Here is an 18696-nt window from a genome sequence, read left to right as displayed (position 1 = left end):
CACACACACACACACACAAGCACACTGCATCATTAATCCCCAGCCCTCAGCATCACCTCTGATGCCATTTGATCAGCAAAAAGAAAGAATTCAACTTGGATTCTCCACATTTGGTCTGTAACTCATGGAGAAATATTCAGCATAAGGAATAATCAATTTTTCTGAACTTTTTTCATGCTGGGAGCTAAAGAAGCAAAAGAGATTGGGAATTAAAAGCAAAACAACAGAAGAACAGCTGATATGAGAGCTGATTATGGCAAGAGAATTTGCTATTTATTCATCAAACAGGATCTTTACAGCAGATAATTCCTCAGCTTTCCACTTAAGGAACCCCTAAAAACAACAAGAATCGAGCAAACAGATTCTTCCTGGGAAAAATATGCAAAAATACTAACTTTTTTTTTATAATCAACATTTTAGACATGTGAGGTCATTCTTCTCAGGTGAAACAATATTATACCTTTCATGCGCCTTGGCCTTCAGCTCCAGATTCCCACAGATGTTCTCAGACTTTTTGGATTTCATTTATCCACAATTGCATTGTTACACGTCATATTTTAAACACCCAAGTAGAAACAAAGGAATGTATTTATCTATCTAGTTAAATATTAGATTTAAAATGCCATTAAAGAAGTTGTAAACGTATTACAACTAGTTTAAAAGCAGTTATCTGTATTTGGATTAATGGCTGGCAATAACTTAACTTACTGTATCACCGTTGCAGTATCAATATTGCAACAGACTGCATGGACCACAATAAATCATATTATCTTCTAAGTGCCTTGCATTCACGCCCTGCATGCCAACATGTTTTGGCCATGCACTTGTTTCTTCAGCGTGTTTATTACAGCTTAACGTGTTGTCGCAAAACTCACCAGTAATATCTCAATTGCATGTTCTGCAGCCCTGTTGCAAATGCCAGTGTGTTGGTTATATTGCATAGATGCAACCCATAAATTTATAGCTGTAGCCTGTACCCTTTTATTTTGAAGTCCTTTATAAAAATTAACGAAATGTTTCAAATACAAGCTCATCTTAGTTAAGAAGAGTGTTTAAAATGTAACCAGTCATTCAACATATGACTCCATGAGGAGTTAATAAAGGTTAGTTTTATGACAAGCTGATGGTAGAAATAATAGGAGCAGCGTTTGGTTCAGGCAGCCGAGGGGTCGCTGAGGGATGGTGCGGGTGGGGGTGTGTGCGGGAGATGAGCTGAGGAGAAGAGAGGGGAGGAGCAGAGGAGCAGAGGGGTGGGATGAAGGAGAGAGGAGGTGTTTGGAGTGAAGCTCAGGTGTGCGTGACTGGAAAACGGAGGGAGCTGCACCGCGATCAGTAGCTGCTTCTGGGCTGTTTGACATTGGACCATCGGCAGTCTCTCTCTCTCTCTCTCTCTCTCTCTCTCTCTCTCTCTCTCTCTCTCTCTCTCTACATGCACCCCGATTGTCAAACAGGGCCGTTGCAAGTGATTCCGGAGACATGTAGGTTTCTAATAAGGTAAGGATGACGCTTTTTATTTTATTATTATTATTAGTTTTTAGAGGAGAGGCAGGCTGACTGCATCTCAAATGAAATCCAACCTTAATTTATTCACTAATATGCACCCAGTGTCTCTGCTCAGTATTCTGATTGGAGTCAATTTGCCGCACTTTTATTTTAATTTATTTATTTTTAAAACACATGATTTTTTAAGGCACCAAACATTTAACCCTGTCACAGCCCCCCCACAGCTGCTCTGGTGCGCGCGGGGCATGCGATCATGCAGATGAGGACCGCAGGGGATCGGAACCCCGCGTTTCATCCGCGCATGCTGGAGCCATGTTCATTTCAGTCGGTGTCTCTGTCATGCTTTGCACCGTTCTCCCGTCGTGCAACCGGAAGGCTTTGATTCCGGGGGCTGAGCGGTGACACTCTGTCAGCTTTCTGCGGTTGCAGCGCTGCGACAGGATTTCTCCTTGGAGAGAGGCTGTTTGACCAGAGACTCTGCTGCTGCTGCTGCTGCTCCAAGTGATTAATTAGAGGCTCGCGAGATGTCACATCAGCCGCTTAATTAAACTTAAAATGGACGCCAAAAACGATGGAAACCACGATAAGTAGAGAGAAACTGGGTGCCAATAGAGGATTCCCAAGAGGCTGCAACTCTGTGAAACATCGCAGGGTGATGGATTTGAGGTCAGTGCCTGCTTGGGAAAGTTCTCCATGCAGAGCTAGCACCAGAGTGTTTGATTTCTCTGTTTCAGGTGATGTTAGTGTGTTTTCACTTTCCGCTGACAGATGTGATTACAGCTGTGTTACTGAGGCATTGAGGAGGCACAACAAAGCTCAGTATCTACCGAGGCGTCTGGATGTATCCTTTGAGAGCTCTGAGTTCAGGCAGGAGATTCATTTGGTTTACAGATGAAATGAAAAGGAAAAAGTAATTGGTTGCAGCTTTTAACTAACACTAGTAAGAACTCACATCTCAAATCCATTTTAATGTAGCGTTGCCCTTGATTTTACCTTCAAAGATGTCTTATGTTGGCGCTCAGAACAAGACATGCTTTTGAGTGAACAATAATTAAAGAGGGGGTGTTGTGTATTTTGCAGGCATTCAATTCTATACCACAATCAAGTAGCTTTTACCTTCAGTTGTTATGAAAATGCTGTAAATATCAAAAAGAAATCTGACAAACCTTGAAAGGGGCTTCTGTTTTTTAAAGAGCCTCCTACCGTTTCTGACACTCCCACTTCAGCACCTCTTCTCAACAGTGCTTCGGGGGAAGAGTACTCCGTGGGGCAGGAGCTCGGCTGCAGACTGAGCTCCAGGGAGGAGCTTTGTACAAATAGGCAGTGCTTTGTACCAGCAAGTATTTACACAGCTCCACATGTCCACAGGACATTCAAGGATTTCTCAGACATGTATGAATGACTCAAGGCAACACTCTGGGCATGTTTTTGATGAGGGAATAACATTAGAACGTAATTTAAAGTTAAAACAAAAGTTAGTTTTGCATAATCTCCCCCTCCCAAAAAAAAAAAAAATAAAAGCCTCCACTGAAGGAATGCATATCGCTCGCCACCCTTCATGTCAGGTCTTATACTGAGATCATCTTATGTTTAGATTAGATTTGATTTATTTATTTAACAGGAAAAGATTATTAAAAATCAAGCCTGACTCAGCATAATTGCTGTTTTACAGCAGGTTCCTGTTCTGCAGCACATAAAACACTCAGAAATACAGCATCACAATCACATCATTATACACCATAGACACAAAAACAAACAAGTATACCAAATTTCCAGAAGGCAGCATTTGCAAAATAGGACATCTAAATACGAGCACAACAAAAAGTGTCCAGCAGATGGCAGACAAGATTCTTCTTAAAGGGCTGTAGTTTTGAAATGGACTTTATGTTTTGAGGAATGTCCTTCCATGCTTTAGTATAAACATAGAAGAAAGACCTCTGGCTGCAGTTTTTGAAAGTTGGTAATATCAGTTGTCCTTTTGTAACAGATCTAGTTGAATGACCCCTTCCAGAATTTGATTTGGACAACAATGCACAGAGAGTTCCAAAAATGGCACCTTGGAAGATCTGAAAATATAAATTGATGGAGATGTAGCCATTTTGTTTAAACATTAGTAACAAGTGCAATCTCATTGGACATAACAATATCTCATGTGATCTTGTGTGGCAGCTATACTAATATGCCAAATTTTATCTCAATATTTATAAAATAGTTGGATTTTTTTTTTTACATTTCTATGCTTTCTACAAGATCACTTGGGCCATGGCGGCCATGTTGATTCCAACTGACTCCACAATAAGTCAGTTAAAGATTCAAATTTAATCATAACTTCATGAAGTTTTTATTAAAATCTGGACCTCTGGGTAATTAGATATTTTGCCTACGGGATGGGAGAGAAAACACAAGCATAAACATTATCTTGACCTTAATGATAATCAATTCACAACAGAAACAGATTTGAAGCTGAAACGATACATTTCCTGTCAACAAAGAAGAAGAAACACATTGATCTGAGACACATTGTCGCTCAGTAAAAGCCTTCTGTGCATAAGTGATTGTGTATTCTCAGCAGAGCAACTGGAGTGACCTATTTTAGTTTCTTAAGATTAATTTGTGAAATAACATGATATGATGTCTGACTAGTTCTGCTTTCCTCAGTTTTCAGTACAGAATTCATGTTCCTTTGTTTTTCAGCTAGAAAAAAAAAAGGATTTTAAATTCTCACTGAAACTGCTCTTGTATGGCAGAGAGGTGCGCACACCACCAGGGTGTTAAAAGAATAGTCCTCTTTTAAATATGTGTGGGTGGCTGCACATCCAATTGTGAATGGCATATGATGGGTTTGCTTTTTCAGTTGTTATACGTTTCTGATTTTGAGCTTGTTGATCATTACAGGCAGCAGCCTACGGATTTTTATTTGTCTTGGTGTATTTTCTATCCTATTCATTTACAGAAATGACAGGAACGCACAGTTTTTTCCCATGTTTTTGATGGAGTTTGTGTGTTTGTTTGACGGTGTTAACAAAATACTGATATATTTTGAGCTTTGACTATACTGAGCTAAAATTTGTTTTTCAAAACTTTGCCATTAAATATTGAGGTCCATAATATCTGGTTGATAAAAGAATCTACAGAAACACTTGGCAGATTTTAAGAAAACTCAGAAAGTAATTATTGGGCATAAAATTTAAGATGGCTACCACAAATAATTGATATTAGCCAACACACGAAATGAGCTACAATAAAAATGGAGCTAAAATTTTCTGTTAGTAGCTTTGTCTCTTAGCTCTACACTATTTGTTAGCAAAATATCTCATGAATCATTGTACAAATATGAGTGAAACTCAGAACCTAATTATTTGAAACTCATATTGACCCAATGGCTGCTGCAGTTAATCAATTCCAGCCAACACAAAAATTGCCACTATTTTTGTTGATACTGAGCTTTTTGGGGGATCGTCACTGAGTCATCCTCAGCACATCCTCCGAGCTCTAACAAATCTCACAAGATAACCCTAACCCAATATACCATGACATCATGCATGATATTATTTACAAGGTTTGACCAAATAACTCTGCTCTGTGTTATGATGAACAGAGCAACACCGAGTATAATTCACTTTAAAATTCATCCTCTTCTACATTTGTTGCTATAAGTTCTAATCACAAATGTTTGTGCTTTGTATAAGATAAAGTCAGAGAAAGTATATGATATGTAAGAAGTTGTTGCTAAAGCTAAAACAGATCATGCTGTCTGTTAACTGCGTGGTGAATTAAAAGCTTTCTGAACTCAGAGAACAGTGTGCCAGCACTAATAAACTGCACTGGATCAAAGTGAGGCAGAGAAAGGGACAGGGTGTGTTTGCACTTTGTGTTTTTATCCCCGTGTACAAGCTGTTTTTTAAGGTTTTGTGGTACACTCATGTGTAGTTTGAACAGAGCTAAAGATATAAATGGTTAATGGTACGAAGGTAATATTTTTTTAGGGAATGAATTGTTCATTTTCTACTGTTAGACCTTCACAACAAGAAAGCAACCTAGAGGGAGAGTGATAGAGTAACTCAGCATGTAACTCAGAGAATGGTACAAATAAAACAGTGGCTTGTTTTTTTATTTATTTTTTGATAGTGGGGAGAGAATCATGTGGTGAAATAATCTAGTGAAACAGAGAGCAGGTACATGAAGTGAAAAGAGCTTGAGTTTATTTGTTAACACTATACATTTCTGAACTGTGTGGCTGTGTGTGGGGAGTTGCATTGATGACCGTTCATGCTGTTGTCTTAATTGTCTTTTTTAGAGCTAAAATATTAATTTATTAACAATCAGAAATTGACCTTTTAAGTACCATGTTCTCAAATGCATTCATAGCTTTTTCTGGTATTCAAGATCATCATTCATCTCTAGCCTTTTGGTCCGGTTCACCTGCTTTTCTGTTGACTTTTATACACTAATAAAATAGTTCACTGGGATTTTACATTGTGAAAGCAAAATGTCCTCTATGCGCAATGTAAAGCTGAAACATAGCTGAACACTATTTAAACTTCTGCTATGTCTTAATTTAGGGATTGCAGCCCACGTAGACTGTGACCCACAAAGTCCAGGTAGGATAGATCTAACAGCTAATAAACAAGATGGTCTAGCCTTTGGATGATGTATGTGTGCATGCCATGCACTGCCTCACTATCATAGTGTTACGTTTTCTACCACATTACTCATTAATGCCTAAAACATAAAGTAGGTTGGAACATGTACTGTATTTATACATTTTTTTCACTGGAGACATAACTTCCCAGAATTCAATATATTTTAAAAACATTACACGTAAATACACCTAATAATAATTTGGGTTTAGCTCCAGTGTAAGTACTTGTAATTGCATGTTAGTTAACGTCACATCGCAGCATAAATTTCATCAGCTAAGTTGCTTTAGAACAAACTCTTTAATCCATGATGATTGTCCAAACTCCACTATTTTTCTTTTCCTGTAAAAACTGATGACGACACAGAGAATCCTGGAATATCGTCGACTGTGAAGGATAGTTAGATGCAACCTTTGTTTTCGGGGTTTTTAGAGCTGCATTTGAAGGTCACATGAAAAGGAGCCCATGAAAAGGGACAGCCTTTAGCGCAGCGTAGTGACCTAACCGACCCACAAGTGTGCACTACAGAGGACACAGACCCTGAATTGAGACACAGCCCATGTGTGTTTCAGTGGACTGGAAGTAGCCATAAATGCATCTATACAGTACATCCCAAAATACTGATGCCGAGCATGCACATTACCTGTAAAAATGTCAATACACACAGTTTTATTGAAGTGAGTGTTTTACATAAAAAAGTGAATACTGAAAAGTGAATCATTTGTAACTGGAGATTTGCTCAGATTAAACAAAAGCCATGATCATAGTAATAATGTTTGTTTAAGCTCTGTGATGAAGTTCACTGAAACTATAGAGAAGCATCTGAAACCATATCAATATAATGAGCAGCTTATATTTTAGCACTGATTACCCTTCACATATAAAACAAGCAGCGCACTTAGAGTGCAGATTTTACAAGGATGCAGTGTGGCCTGAGCTGCAGCAGAGACATGACTTACCTGAAGTCAGCCTGTATGCTCTAACCTGTTAACATGGGAGCCAAGAAAGGAAATGTAACGTGTTGCATAAACAGCACACAGCAAGGAGCGTGGCCCCACACCTAAGGTGTCTTTTAAACATCAGCAGCAGCAGCAGCAGCTTATTCCAGCAGTAGACGGAGAGAACGGGAGACAGAGAGCGACGTACAATCGCATCACTTATTATCTGGGAGTATGTGTGAAACAGAGCTTCGTTCTGTTTGATTTGTTCGTCACTGGAGCAGCAGTTAACCTTTCTGCCGTGCTGCCAGTTGATTACATTCGGGGAGACTCTCCATCCCTTAGTGCGTTGTTGTACTTCTTGTTCCTTCCGGCCTTTTTTTAAATCTCATTGTCCTCTCTGCCTCCTCTTTCTTTTTCTTATTTTTAAACAATTTCCTCCTCATTTAGTTGATCTCTGTCTTCTCTCCATCTGTCTTTTGTTATTTAGGATACACTACTTCCTTCATTTTCTCTGTGTCCATCTTGTCCCCTTTATGGTCCCAACATTCATTTTACAAACAAGAGCCTCTTTTGCACAGGCAGTGACTCACAGCGTCTGCTGTAGGAATCAGTCCAGGTTTTGCTACTTTTTTTCCTTATCATTAATTAGATTGCTCCATTGAAAAGAAGTGAGTTATTTATGTGCCATTAGGCTTAACAATTTAAAAAAATTCTACTGACTGTTAAACATAGGATGTATTTTGATTGCTAGATTCATCTGTGGCATCCACACAGAAGCTGGCTTGTCAATATTTTGCAAAGGGGATTCGTATTTGTTGTGCTAACCTTGGTTTTGCACCTCATTGAAAATGCAGTCTATAATTTTACAACAATGCAGAAGCCCACATTTGTCTTTTTCTTTTTGTCCTGATGCATCTCTGTTTAATGATGGACGGTCTTTCTTCGCAAAAATGGCTTCTTTTACTCCTCTCTCAAACCAACGTTCCTCTCTATCAAGAATGAGAACATCCTCATCTCTGAAAGAGTGACCGCTGGCCTGTAAATGAGTGAAAACTGCAGAGTTCTGGCCATTAGATGTAGCTCGTCTGTGTTGGGACATTCTTTTGAACAGTGGCTGCTTTGTTTCCCCGATGTATAACTGGTTGCAGTCCTCCTGGCACTTAACAGCATATACAACATTGCTCTGTTTGTGCCGGGGCACCGGATCTTTGGGGTGAACCAGCCTTTGCCGTAATGTGTTTTGGGGTTTGAAAGCCACTGGGACATCATGTTTAGAAAATAAACGTCTCAGTTTCTCCGAAACACCCGCAACATACGGAATAACCACTGGTTTGGGTCTGGGTTTGGGGTCTTCATTTTCACCTGAAGGTTGCATGGAATCCTGTCTGTGTTTCCTGTCTGCTTTCAGGAAAGCCCAGTCAGGATAACCACACTGCTCCAGGGCCTGTCGTGTGTGTGATTTCTCTTTCTGCCTGGCTCCTGGGTTTGTAGGGACACTGTCTGCTCTGTGGTACAGAGTCCTGATCACTCCTAACTTGTGTTCCAGTGGGTGGTGGGAGTCAAAACGCAAATATTGGTCTGTGTGGGTGGGCTTACGATARACGCCAGTTTCCAACCGTCCTCCATCCGAAACCGACATCGCAATCCAGGAACGCCAACCTGCCATTTTTTACATCCTCTCGTGTGAACTTAATATATTCATCCACAGAGTTGATGTGATCAGTGAAATGTTGGACTTCCTGGGCTTTAATTTTAACCCAGGTGTCGTCAACATATCTGAACCAATGGCTCGGTGGCACCCCTGAAAAGGACATCAAGGCTCTCTTTTCCACRTCCTCCATGTACAGGTTTGCAACAATAGGAGAAACTGGGGATCTCATGGCACACCCATGTTTCTGCCTATAATATTGCCCCCTGTACGTGAAGTAGGTTGACTCCAGGCACAGTTTGAGGAGTTGGCACACTTGTTCTGTGGAAAGTGTGGTTCTGCTGCTGAGAGTGGTGTCTGATTTCAATCTTTCACAGACCACATCCACTGCCTTATCAACAGGAACGCACGTAAAGAGCGATGTAACATCAAAAGAGACCATAGTTTCATCCGCCTCCATGATGACATCCCTCACCTTGTCCACAAAGTCCATAGTGTTCTGTATGTGATGTTCTGAGCTGCCAACTAAAGGACCAAGTATAGACGTCAGATATTTAGAAACATTGTAAGTGACAGAGTTGATCATGCTAACAATGGGTCTTACTGGTACATCCTGTTTGTGAATTTTTTCTTTTTGCTTAACCAAAACCAAAACGAATCCAGAATTACAGCAAATGTACATTTCCCCCCCTAAAGCATTTATGTTTTTGTTTAATCTTGAAAACAACTTAAGCTGTTGCAGGAGGAATGCATGGGACTCTGTTAGAAAGAACTCCTGCTGTTAAAGTAGTTCAATAAAGTAGTGGCAGCAGGGTAACCGTAAGCTCCCTCTGAGTTAGAGTCAAAGGACTTACTTATGGATTGACCCCAAATATAATGTTCAAACTCATTTTGGGTATTTTAGTCATTATAACTCCAAACAAAAATATATTCATGAGACAAAAACATACACACCCGTAAAAAAACAAGAGCTTTAGGTTCACCTCCCAGATCTTATTGGAGTAATGTATAAATCTTGTCAGAAAACCAGCTGTGAACAGTACAAGTTGGAAAAGCTGGGCAAGTGTTTGTGAGGCATCAATACGTAAGGTGTGTAGAGTGCTGGAGCTCAGCCAGTACTATAGTCATCACATTAAGCTTTAACAGAAAAAAAATGGCTGCTCAGGACCAGCGGTGGATTTAGGATTTTTCTGAGTAGGAGGCCATCAAGGAGCCACAATATTCATAGAGGGGTCAAGCATTTGTTCAACATTTTTACACACAAATCCCCAGTTTTGTTAAAGTGTGTACATTTATTTTAAAATAATTTAAAAAAGCTATCACCACAACTTCTCATTACCAATATTACATGAATTTATACTGTGCAATGTACAAAGTATTTTGTCTATGTACAGTGTACATAGACAAAATACTCTCAAACACACAGCATGTGAGAAAATCTAGCCTTGAAAGACTTTTTTTGCAGGATTTTTCAAATTTTCTTAAGAAGAAGACGTCTGTGAGCTTGATTAAATATGGAATTTCCTATTTGACTCATTAGTGCCACTAGTGTTTGGGTGTAGAACTGCATCCGCCACCATCGCTCTCAGGCAAAGGACAGATGAGCAACAGGACAGGGACACTTCAGAGGGCTAATCAGATTGCAGCTGGGGCCAATGCCCCGTAGAACTGCCCCTGCTCAGGACGCCTCTGTAGCTCTGACCCAATGCAACATGAAGGTGTTCGCTGCATGTCATTGCTGCACTGCCACACTGTTTTTCACTTAAACCTGTCTGAATGAATGCTCTGATAGAAATCAATGCTCAAAATGAACATGAAATAAGGTAATCATTAGCAGCAGTATTGATCCCAGCAGTGCAGTCATTGGCTCTGTGAGTAGCTCCAGCTTCACAGAGCTGCTGCAGGCAGACAGGCAGGCAGGCAGGCCCTCAGCCCTCCCCTCACTTGCAAATGAACTCATAAATACAGCTGACATTAACGACACTGAGCTAGACTGAGCAGCCGGTATAAAACTGTTTGTTTGTTCTAAAACATTTTAATGTTCCTGCATATTGTTATGAATGGGTTTGTTTAGACACTGGTGTGTAGGATTTTGCTGGCTATTTGTCTCAAGCCTAAAATTAAAACCTTAAAACCTTTATTGCAACCAAATAAAGATGACAAAAGTCCCCTAGAAAATCTGAACCAAGGCGATTCTTATGTTTCAGTAGCAATGTTGGTCAATGCAGTGTTTATTCTGCAGCTTTTTACTGTTTGCTTGTTTTCCAGAAAAATTCTGGGATTTCATATGAAATGTCATTTAGTGAAAAATATCAGCTCAACCTTTTATTTCCTTTCAAAAAAAAAATTCAACAGTTTACATTTAGGACGTTTTCATTTAGAAATTGTAACAAATAACACATCTTTTTCTGCATTCATTTTAATTTAATCTCAGTCAATCTCAAATATGATCAAACACATCCACAAAGTACCAAGAATATTCAATTTGCCACATGTCTGTACACTTCAAGTTCAACAAAAAATACATTGAAATTCCATGTTATATATTTAGCACAAAAAGTAAGGTAATATGTTTTTGGTAGATTATTTCTTTGTTGTACCAATGATTCTTTTATACTGTTAGAAAGCCTGTTATATTTCCTTTTAAATGGTGCCACATTTGTAAGGAACATGCATTTGTGGGATGAGCAATAGAGCTGATTATGTGGGTTGCAAACATGAAAATTTGCCAAATCTTCTCTGCCAAACAGCTTATTTTGCAGTTGATTGTTGTTTTGATAACCTCAGGTGCTGCCAATCAGGTGCCTGCTTTATGATTTATTACCAAGAGGCATTGTTACAAATATAGTTAGTAAATATAGTTTGGATGTGAAATGAACTGCTATTGACAAGGACTGCTATTATTCTTGCCAAATTCAAAGGGTAACAAATTCTAATGATGTCTTTTTCTGCTCATAGGTTTACGTGAACATGTCTTTCATTCACCTGCTGCTGTGGAGACCAGATCAGCCTTATAACTGCAAGAGCCATGAGTTGTTTCAGCTAATGAGACTCAGCCCAAAATTTGGTTTGAATTTTCAAGGTTGCATTGCTGCACCTGTCCCATCTGTTTCAGTGATGCTTCCTCCTTGACATCCAAAGGAAAGAAAGGAATATACAAAAAAAATCATACTTTTGTCTGATCCTCCACTGTGCCACTAGCTCTTGTCATGGGCGGTAAAAGTGTCTCCCAAGCAACTCTGTGACGACTCTTCACGGCAAAATCTAGGATCTGGCTCGTCTCTGTCACACCGTCGGACCAAGATGAGGCTCTGGTTGCTGCTAATTTTGTCTGTCTGGGTGAGGCCCGATCGCGCTGACACCGCTGGGTCAAACGAGCGTCGAGTCGTCGCACACATGCCGGGTGACATCATCATCGGAGCATTGTTCTCTGTCCATCATCAGCCTCCCGCTGACAAGGTGATTTAGTGGTTTTGTGTGTCTGAGCACGGCTCGTGTCATATTAGATTATAAAATTCCAGCTTTCTGTTATCTCATTAGAATATCTCTGACAGAAACGCCATGAAAATATACAAATGAAGAAAGAGAAGATGTTAAATAATGAGCAGAAAATTCACCAGCTATGATTTTTAACCAGACTTGGAAACTATTGTACTAAAGGGTCATAATGCTGCTTTGATTTTCAAAGGACTATATTTAAGTTGAAGACTGAGTACCTTTTTGTGAGTCCACGAACATTCAAGCCCTATTAGTTGCCTCAGAAACCAACACTCACCCACTGACATTTAAGCTTTCTTCCCATCTCATTATGAATAATTGGAGAAAGGTGGAAAAACCAAGTCTATGCACCTGAAAGCCTTGTGAATGTAAAATCAAAATTAGCCAAGTGCCTATTTGTCCAACAAATCCGTGTAAAAATCTGATTATTTAACCTGCTAAAATACAAGTGAAGTAATGAGTCTGAGTAAATGACGCAGTTTAAAAAGGTGACAAGACTTCAACATTGCTTTAACGACAAATCAGTTTGATCTATTTTCATCTTTCGCCCTGTCCGCTTCAGGTGCACGAGCGTAAGTGTGGCGCCGTGCGAGAGCAGTACGGCATCCAGAGGGTGGAGGCCATGATGCACACGCTGGACCGGATCAACGCCGACCTGCAAATCCTTCCCAACATCACCTTAGGCTGCGAGATCCGGGACTCGTGTTGGCACTCTGCTGTGGCTCTGGAGCAGAGCATCGAGTTCATAAGGGATTCTCTGGTCTCGTCTGACGAAGCCGAGGAGTGGGGCGGGATGAGCTCGTGGGGAGGAGGGGGCGGAGGAGGCGCGATGAAGTGCGCAGACCCCGCTGCCACTCCAATGCGGGGGAAGAAGCCCATTGTGGGTTTAATTGGACCGGGATCAAGTTCTGTGGCCATTCAAGTGCAAAATCTGCTACAGCTATTCAACATCCCACAGATTGCCTACTCTGCCACCAGCATGGACCTCAGCGATAAGGTGAGCTCATTTAACTATTGACAGATTTCATCACTAAATGCTGAAGCAGATCAATTTAAAAATCAACTTTTTGACTTAAATACATATATTTTACAATTTTATTATTTAGCCACCTTCATAACTTCTTGTCAATCGTTTCCTTTTCTACTGTTTCAGAGCCTCTATAAATATTTTATGCGGGTCGTGCCTTCAGATGCCCAGCAGGCACGAGCTATGGTGGATATTGTCAAAAGATACAACTGGAGCTATGTGTCTGCTATCAACACTGAAGGTAAACTGATTTATTTTATTGTTTGATATGTACAGAGAAAATCTGGGTAACGCCTCCTTTTACGGTACCCTTATTACTATGTAATTACAAGGTAATAAAAAGGTCATTAAATGGAAATTACTACCTTATTACCATGTAATTACATGGTAATTAAGGTACCAAAAAACTACTGTTAGTAAAACTACCTTTATTGGGTAACTCCAATCAAATTACTTTTCGATAGTAACTCAACACTATATTTATAACCAAAAGAATGCAACAAAATTTGGGGGTTAGTGGTTAATTGCAATAAAATATAACTTTAAAACTGTCCAAATTACCTATTACTTATTTGGGTGTTACATGATGAATTGTAATACATTACCAGGTAAGTGCTACATTACTGAAGACAATTAATTACACAGTAAAATTGTACTCTAATTACCACGTAATTACATGGTAATAAGGTAGTAATTACATTTAATTACCTTGTAATTACATGGTAATAAGGTAGTAATTACATTTAATTACATTTTATTACCTTGTAATTACATGGTAATAAGGTAGTAATTACATTTAAATACATTTTATTACCTTGTAATTACATGTAATAAGGTAGTAAGTACATTTAATTACATTCTATTACCTTGTAAGTACATGGTAATAAGGTAGTAATTACATTTAATTACATTCTATTACCTTGTAATTACATGGTAATAAAGGTACCGTAAAAGAAAGCGTTACCAAAATTGGTCTGTGTGGCTTTTTCACTATTTTTTTTACCCATCTTTGTTCCTCAAGTTTGTTCACTCACATCTTTTTAAATGTAACACCTTCCAAATATCATCCTGCAGGGATTAAAGCTGCCATGATGGATTTCTGTCATGTTGTACATGGCCAGCAAGGAAGTGTTTTATTGTTGTGGTCTCATCTGATCTAATTATGATACAGGGATCAAACTGGCACTGCTTTTGACGAATAAAGTAAAAACCAGAGCCATGGTTTTACCCAATCAGGACAGAGCAAGGTGTGTCACAACTAAGTGAGAGATAGCAGGTGAAAGCACCAATCATTCTACAGGTCCTGTCCTGAGCGAGCAGCGGTGTCTCTACAAGTGCACATGTGATCATATCACTGCAGCCAGGGAAGACAACAAAGCTTTTACACCATCACCCACACCCTCTCACCACACCCCTGACCTCTCCGGGACTGTTTGTAACGATGTGTCCAGCTTTCTGCGCGTGACCAAACTGCTGCTTTTTCCTTCAGAGCATGCACAGCCTGTTTGAGTTTTGGTGAGATGGACTCCGCCCACATGTTAAAATCTGTCTAGCCCACTTCTGGCCGACATAACGCTTAGCCCAGATACTGCAAAGAATGACGGCCCTTTGGTGGCCAAGATGCAATGTGCCAGAGGTGGTCCATGCATGAACCAGCACCGCAAACAAAACAAAACAAAACAAAACAAAACAAAACAAAACAAAACAAATAAATAAATAAATAAATAAATAAATAAATAAATAAATAAATAAATTAACAAACAAACAAACAAACAAACAAACAAACAAATAAATAAAACATACCATCTTAAAACAGTGCCATCATTGCCAGACCTGGCGCACAAATGGTTGACAAAGCATTTGCCATGCCAGCAGTGTCAGCTTGAGTCCAGATCTGGCCCACACCTGTGTGCTGTATATGTGTGTTTTTAAATTTAAATATTATTAACACTAAAAAACTAAAACACTAAAAAACAAACATTTGTGTGCCCCAGATTACAACAAAGATGTGTTTCTCTATTTAAACATTAATCACCCCCCCAAAAAAAACCCAAACAAACTCACAATGTTAAAAATTTAAGTCAATTTTAATTCTACTTAATTATAGCAATAACACGGTTTTGACTTTGTATGTAAGCTTGCTTATATTTGGAACTTCAATGTAACTGTATCATGACAAATGTGATTCAGCATAAATTACAGTAGAAATCCTGTAAATATAATTTTGTCAGTGCAATTTGTGCAAAAAAAGTGGAGAATCAAGTTTCTAGTAAATCTGCACCATGAAGCCTAAAAAAGTTTTCTTTACATCCAGACAGAAGTGCTTCATCAGTTCAAAGAAAAGAAGAGAGAGAAGAGAGAGAAATGTAACTGATGAGATCTGCAGCACTGTAGTGACGTTACTGCAGCAGAGAAGGAGGGTGAATTGTTTTTTGTAAAGAGACAAGTTTTCAGCTTATGAAGAAAAATGTGGTAAGAATTAAATTACCGTCACTGAATTGAGGCCAGCTTGATGTCAAAAAGATGATGAAACAGTGGTGTCCAAAAGTAGGGAAGTAGATTAGCAGGTAATGGTTGCGGGATAGTTGGAACAAAAAGGTCACAAGAAAAGTAGCTGTGCCAGAAAGCCAACAAAGATTGTGTCAGGTGCCAGTGGCTTCTGAGTACTTCTCAAAATAAATCCTCAAATCAGTGAAGAACAACAGAGGGAAAACAATTAAAGAGCCGTCAGAGAAACAAACTAAGAGTTATGTGTATTCATTTGTTCTATAAATATGACTGTGGTAAAGCCGAATGGTCAACCAAAAGGACATGTGACAACTACCTGAACATTTATTTATTTTATTTTATTTAAGCTTTATTTCAACAGGCAAAACATTAAGAACAGTTTCTTATTTACAACGTTGGCCTGAAGCAGGAACAATGTAGTGTGTGTTCAAACAAAATGTCCCCAAAAACATGCACAAATCAATATTTCCACATGAAGGGCCGTGGATTCTGATATCAAACTCTGCTTGTAAGGAGTCGAAGTAGTCTTGTTCTGGATGAATCGATGCATCATCGGTGTGACAGAGTTGTGATGAGGTGGTGAGAATGAGCAGGAGCAGGTGATGCATATAAGTTTTAATGAGATGAAAAATATTTGGCTAAGCAGAGTTATTGATGCTGAACTGTGTGAAGCATATGATATGGGATAAAAATGTATTTGTTATTATCGATTAACAGATGACAAATGCACTTGCATGTTTGTGACCCTGTGTTCTAGAATTATACTTACAAAGTATCAGTCAAATTCATTTCTTTATTTTAAAAGTTTTAAATAGTAGGCTATTAAATGTTTTTCACAATGTGGAGGGCAGCATGTCTTTAATTGACAGATTGACAGAGTGCATTTTCTCGTATTCCTTGTACTCCGATGTACTTGAATTTCCCCACGGCTGTTTCTATTCTATTCTATTCTATTCTATTCTATTCTATTCTATTCTATTCTATTCTATTCTATTCTATTCTATTCTATTCTATTCTACTGCTGCCTCCTGCCATTCTTATGCTATGGGCTCTTGTGCACTTGATAGTGAGAGTGCACACAAAAAAATACATCATCACACAGCACTGATCACAGTAATTGCAATGCGCCAAATATTAATCAGAGACAGTTTTTCTTATGATTAATTGCACACAATAAGGTTTTACCTAACCCTAGTAAAATGTACTATAAAAATATAGATATTTGTATTAAAATTTGTTGCTATTTGTGCTGCATTTTGTTTGTGTGAAAGGTTCAGAGGTTATTAAGCCTTAGTGGTTAAAGAGGTGATATTTTGTTTTAAAATGCATAAATAATACTATTTATAGCTACTTGTAAGATTGTCTTGGTTCTGCATTGTTTTTTGTGTTTTTCTTTGACCTTTTTATTCAGACATTCATGTAATGTCTTCTCGTGTGATGCAGTGAGCTTTAGTTTTTCTGCTGGGAAAGAGGGCATATACGTTTCTTGGCAGTAACTGGGTGAACAGAAAGGTACCCAGAAAGTTGCCAGTTATTTCCAGCTGCAGACTTTGGTTCAGAAGGTGCTTTGTCTTTCAAGCTGTCAGAGGAAAGCCCCGGCATTACTTCTAGTGATGAGGAAGACAAGTGGAGCTGCAGCTAAGAGACGGCGTGAGCTCAAACTCTCCTCAGAGCAAGATAGGAGTTTGGAGAGTTCAGGCTCGTCTAGGAGTTCTACCCACACAGTGACCACTACCTGATCTCAGGCTGAGTGAGGAGTGATTGTGCAGCGTGTAAAGGAGAGTCACTCAGAGACTCACAAGAGCATAAAACCAGCTTTCTGCTCACAATGATTTCAGTACAACCTTGCAATATATCCCACAGGAATTAAATTCTAATATGTTTGTGGGACTAACAGGTTTCCTTCCTCTAAACATGACATGGTCTTTGGAAAAGAGTTGATTCTATTATTTCACTGTGTCCAAAAGGCACGTGAATGTCACAGTTAAACACTTGTATGGAGTTGGATGCGCTCTTAGGTGTGGCGTACTCTGTTTTGGGGGATTCATCACTTTGCTTTGGAAAATGCAAGTCATGACAGACAAAGATGTGCTCCTAACACCTAACATTTGCACCACAGCTACTGCCCATACTTTTCACGTTTTGCCTTTCTTGTCACGGAATTGGTTGTCAATGGCCTCTCTCGGCTCATGCAGTTAGCAGACGGCGTTTGATCTACTTGTAGCATTGTATCCGAAGGCTGCACACGTTTAGTTTGGGTGGACTGCATGTGTTGGCTTAATATAGTCAGTTCTTCACTTTCCAGAGGGTGAGACTGACCTAAATAGATACCAACTTGGAACCATGTCTAAGTTCATCATGGCCTCTGGCAGGATGGTTCTTATCATATCTGTAGTGCCACAGGAAAAAAAATCACAACTACAAACCTAATTGTAAAAGTCAATTTGGAACTATAAATTAAGACAATAAAAGCACCGTAAAATATAATTAACATTTCTGATTCTGATCTTATTTTATTGGAAAACATTGAACAATGCCCTTGAAACAATACAAACTTGTTTAACTGGACATGAGGTCATGCTAACAGCAGAGCAAAATGAGACAGTGGCTGATTGTCAGACCTTTAAGGAGGTAGACGAGAAGCTGATCTTTTGCATCGATCTTATCTTAGTATCGGCCGATCTCCAGTCTTGCAAAAATAAGGAAATCAGTGCAGGTGCATGTCTAATACAGTTCTAACATTTAGTTTGAATTGGTTAAAACAAAATAAGAATTGCATACAAATCACACAGCATATTTGGAATTTATTGTCGGAAATGCCGTTTGTCTTGCTTATACAGTGGTTTGCAAAAGTATTCATACCCCTTGAACTTTTCCATATTTTGTCACATTACAACCACAAACATAAATATATTTCACTGGAATTTAATG

General features: G+C 39.1%; 1 protein-coding gene across 3 annotated transcripts in view; it reads left to right on the top strand.

Moving 5' to 3' along the window:
- The window catches only part of grm5b (glutamate receptor, metabotropic 5b), an 89564-nt gene that overhangs the window by 721 nt on the left and 70147 nt on the right, over positions 1-18696 (top strand). Inside the window, exons 1-4 of one of the 3 annotated variants that reach the window (XM_014007994.1) lie at positions 1320-1494; positions 11691-12191; positions 12793-13227; positions 13384-13498. In XM_014007994.1, coding sequence (XP_013863448.1) covers positions 12036-12191; positions 12793-13227; positions 13384-13498 — 706 coding nt within the window. In that variant the 5' untranslated portion in view covers positions 1320-1494; positions 11691-12035. Of the gene's footprint in view, positions 1-1319; positions 1495-1788; positions 2170-11690; positions 12192-12792; positions 13228-13383; positions 13499-18696 lie in introns of those variants that run through there. The other 2 variants (XM_014007996.1, XM_014007995.1) reach the window with 2 other exon arrangements.

The sequence above is a fragment of the Austrofundulus limnaeus genome, unplaced genomic scaffold (assembly GCF_001266775.1).
Source record: "Austrofundulus limnaeus strain Quisiro unplaced genomic scaffold, Austrofundulus_limnaeus-1.0 Scaffold46, whole genome shotgun sequence".
NCBI classification, from domain to species: domain Eukaryota; kingdom Metazoa; phylum Chordata; class Actinopteri; order Cyprinodontiformes; family Rivulidae; genus Austrofundulus; species Austrofundulus limnaeus.
This window is presented reverse-complemented; position numbering and strand designations above follow the sequence as displayed.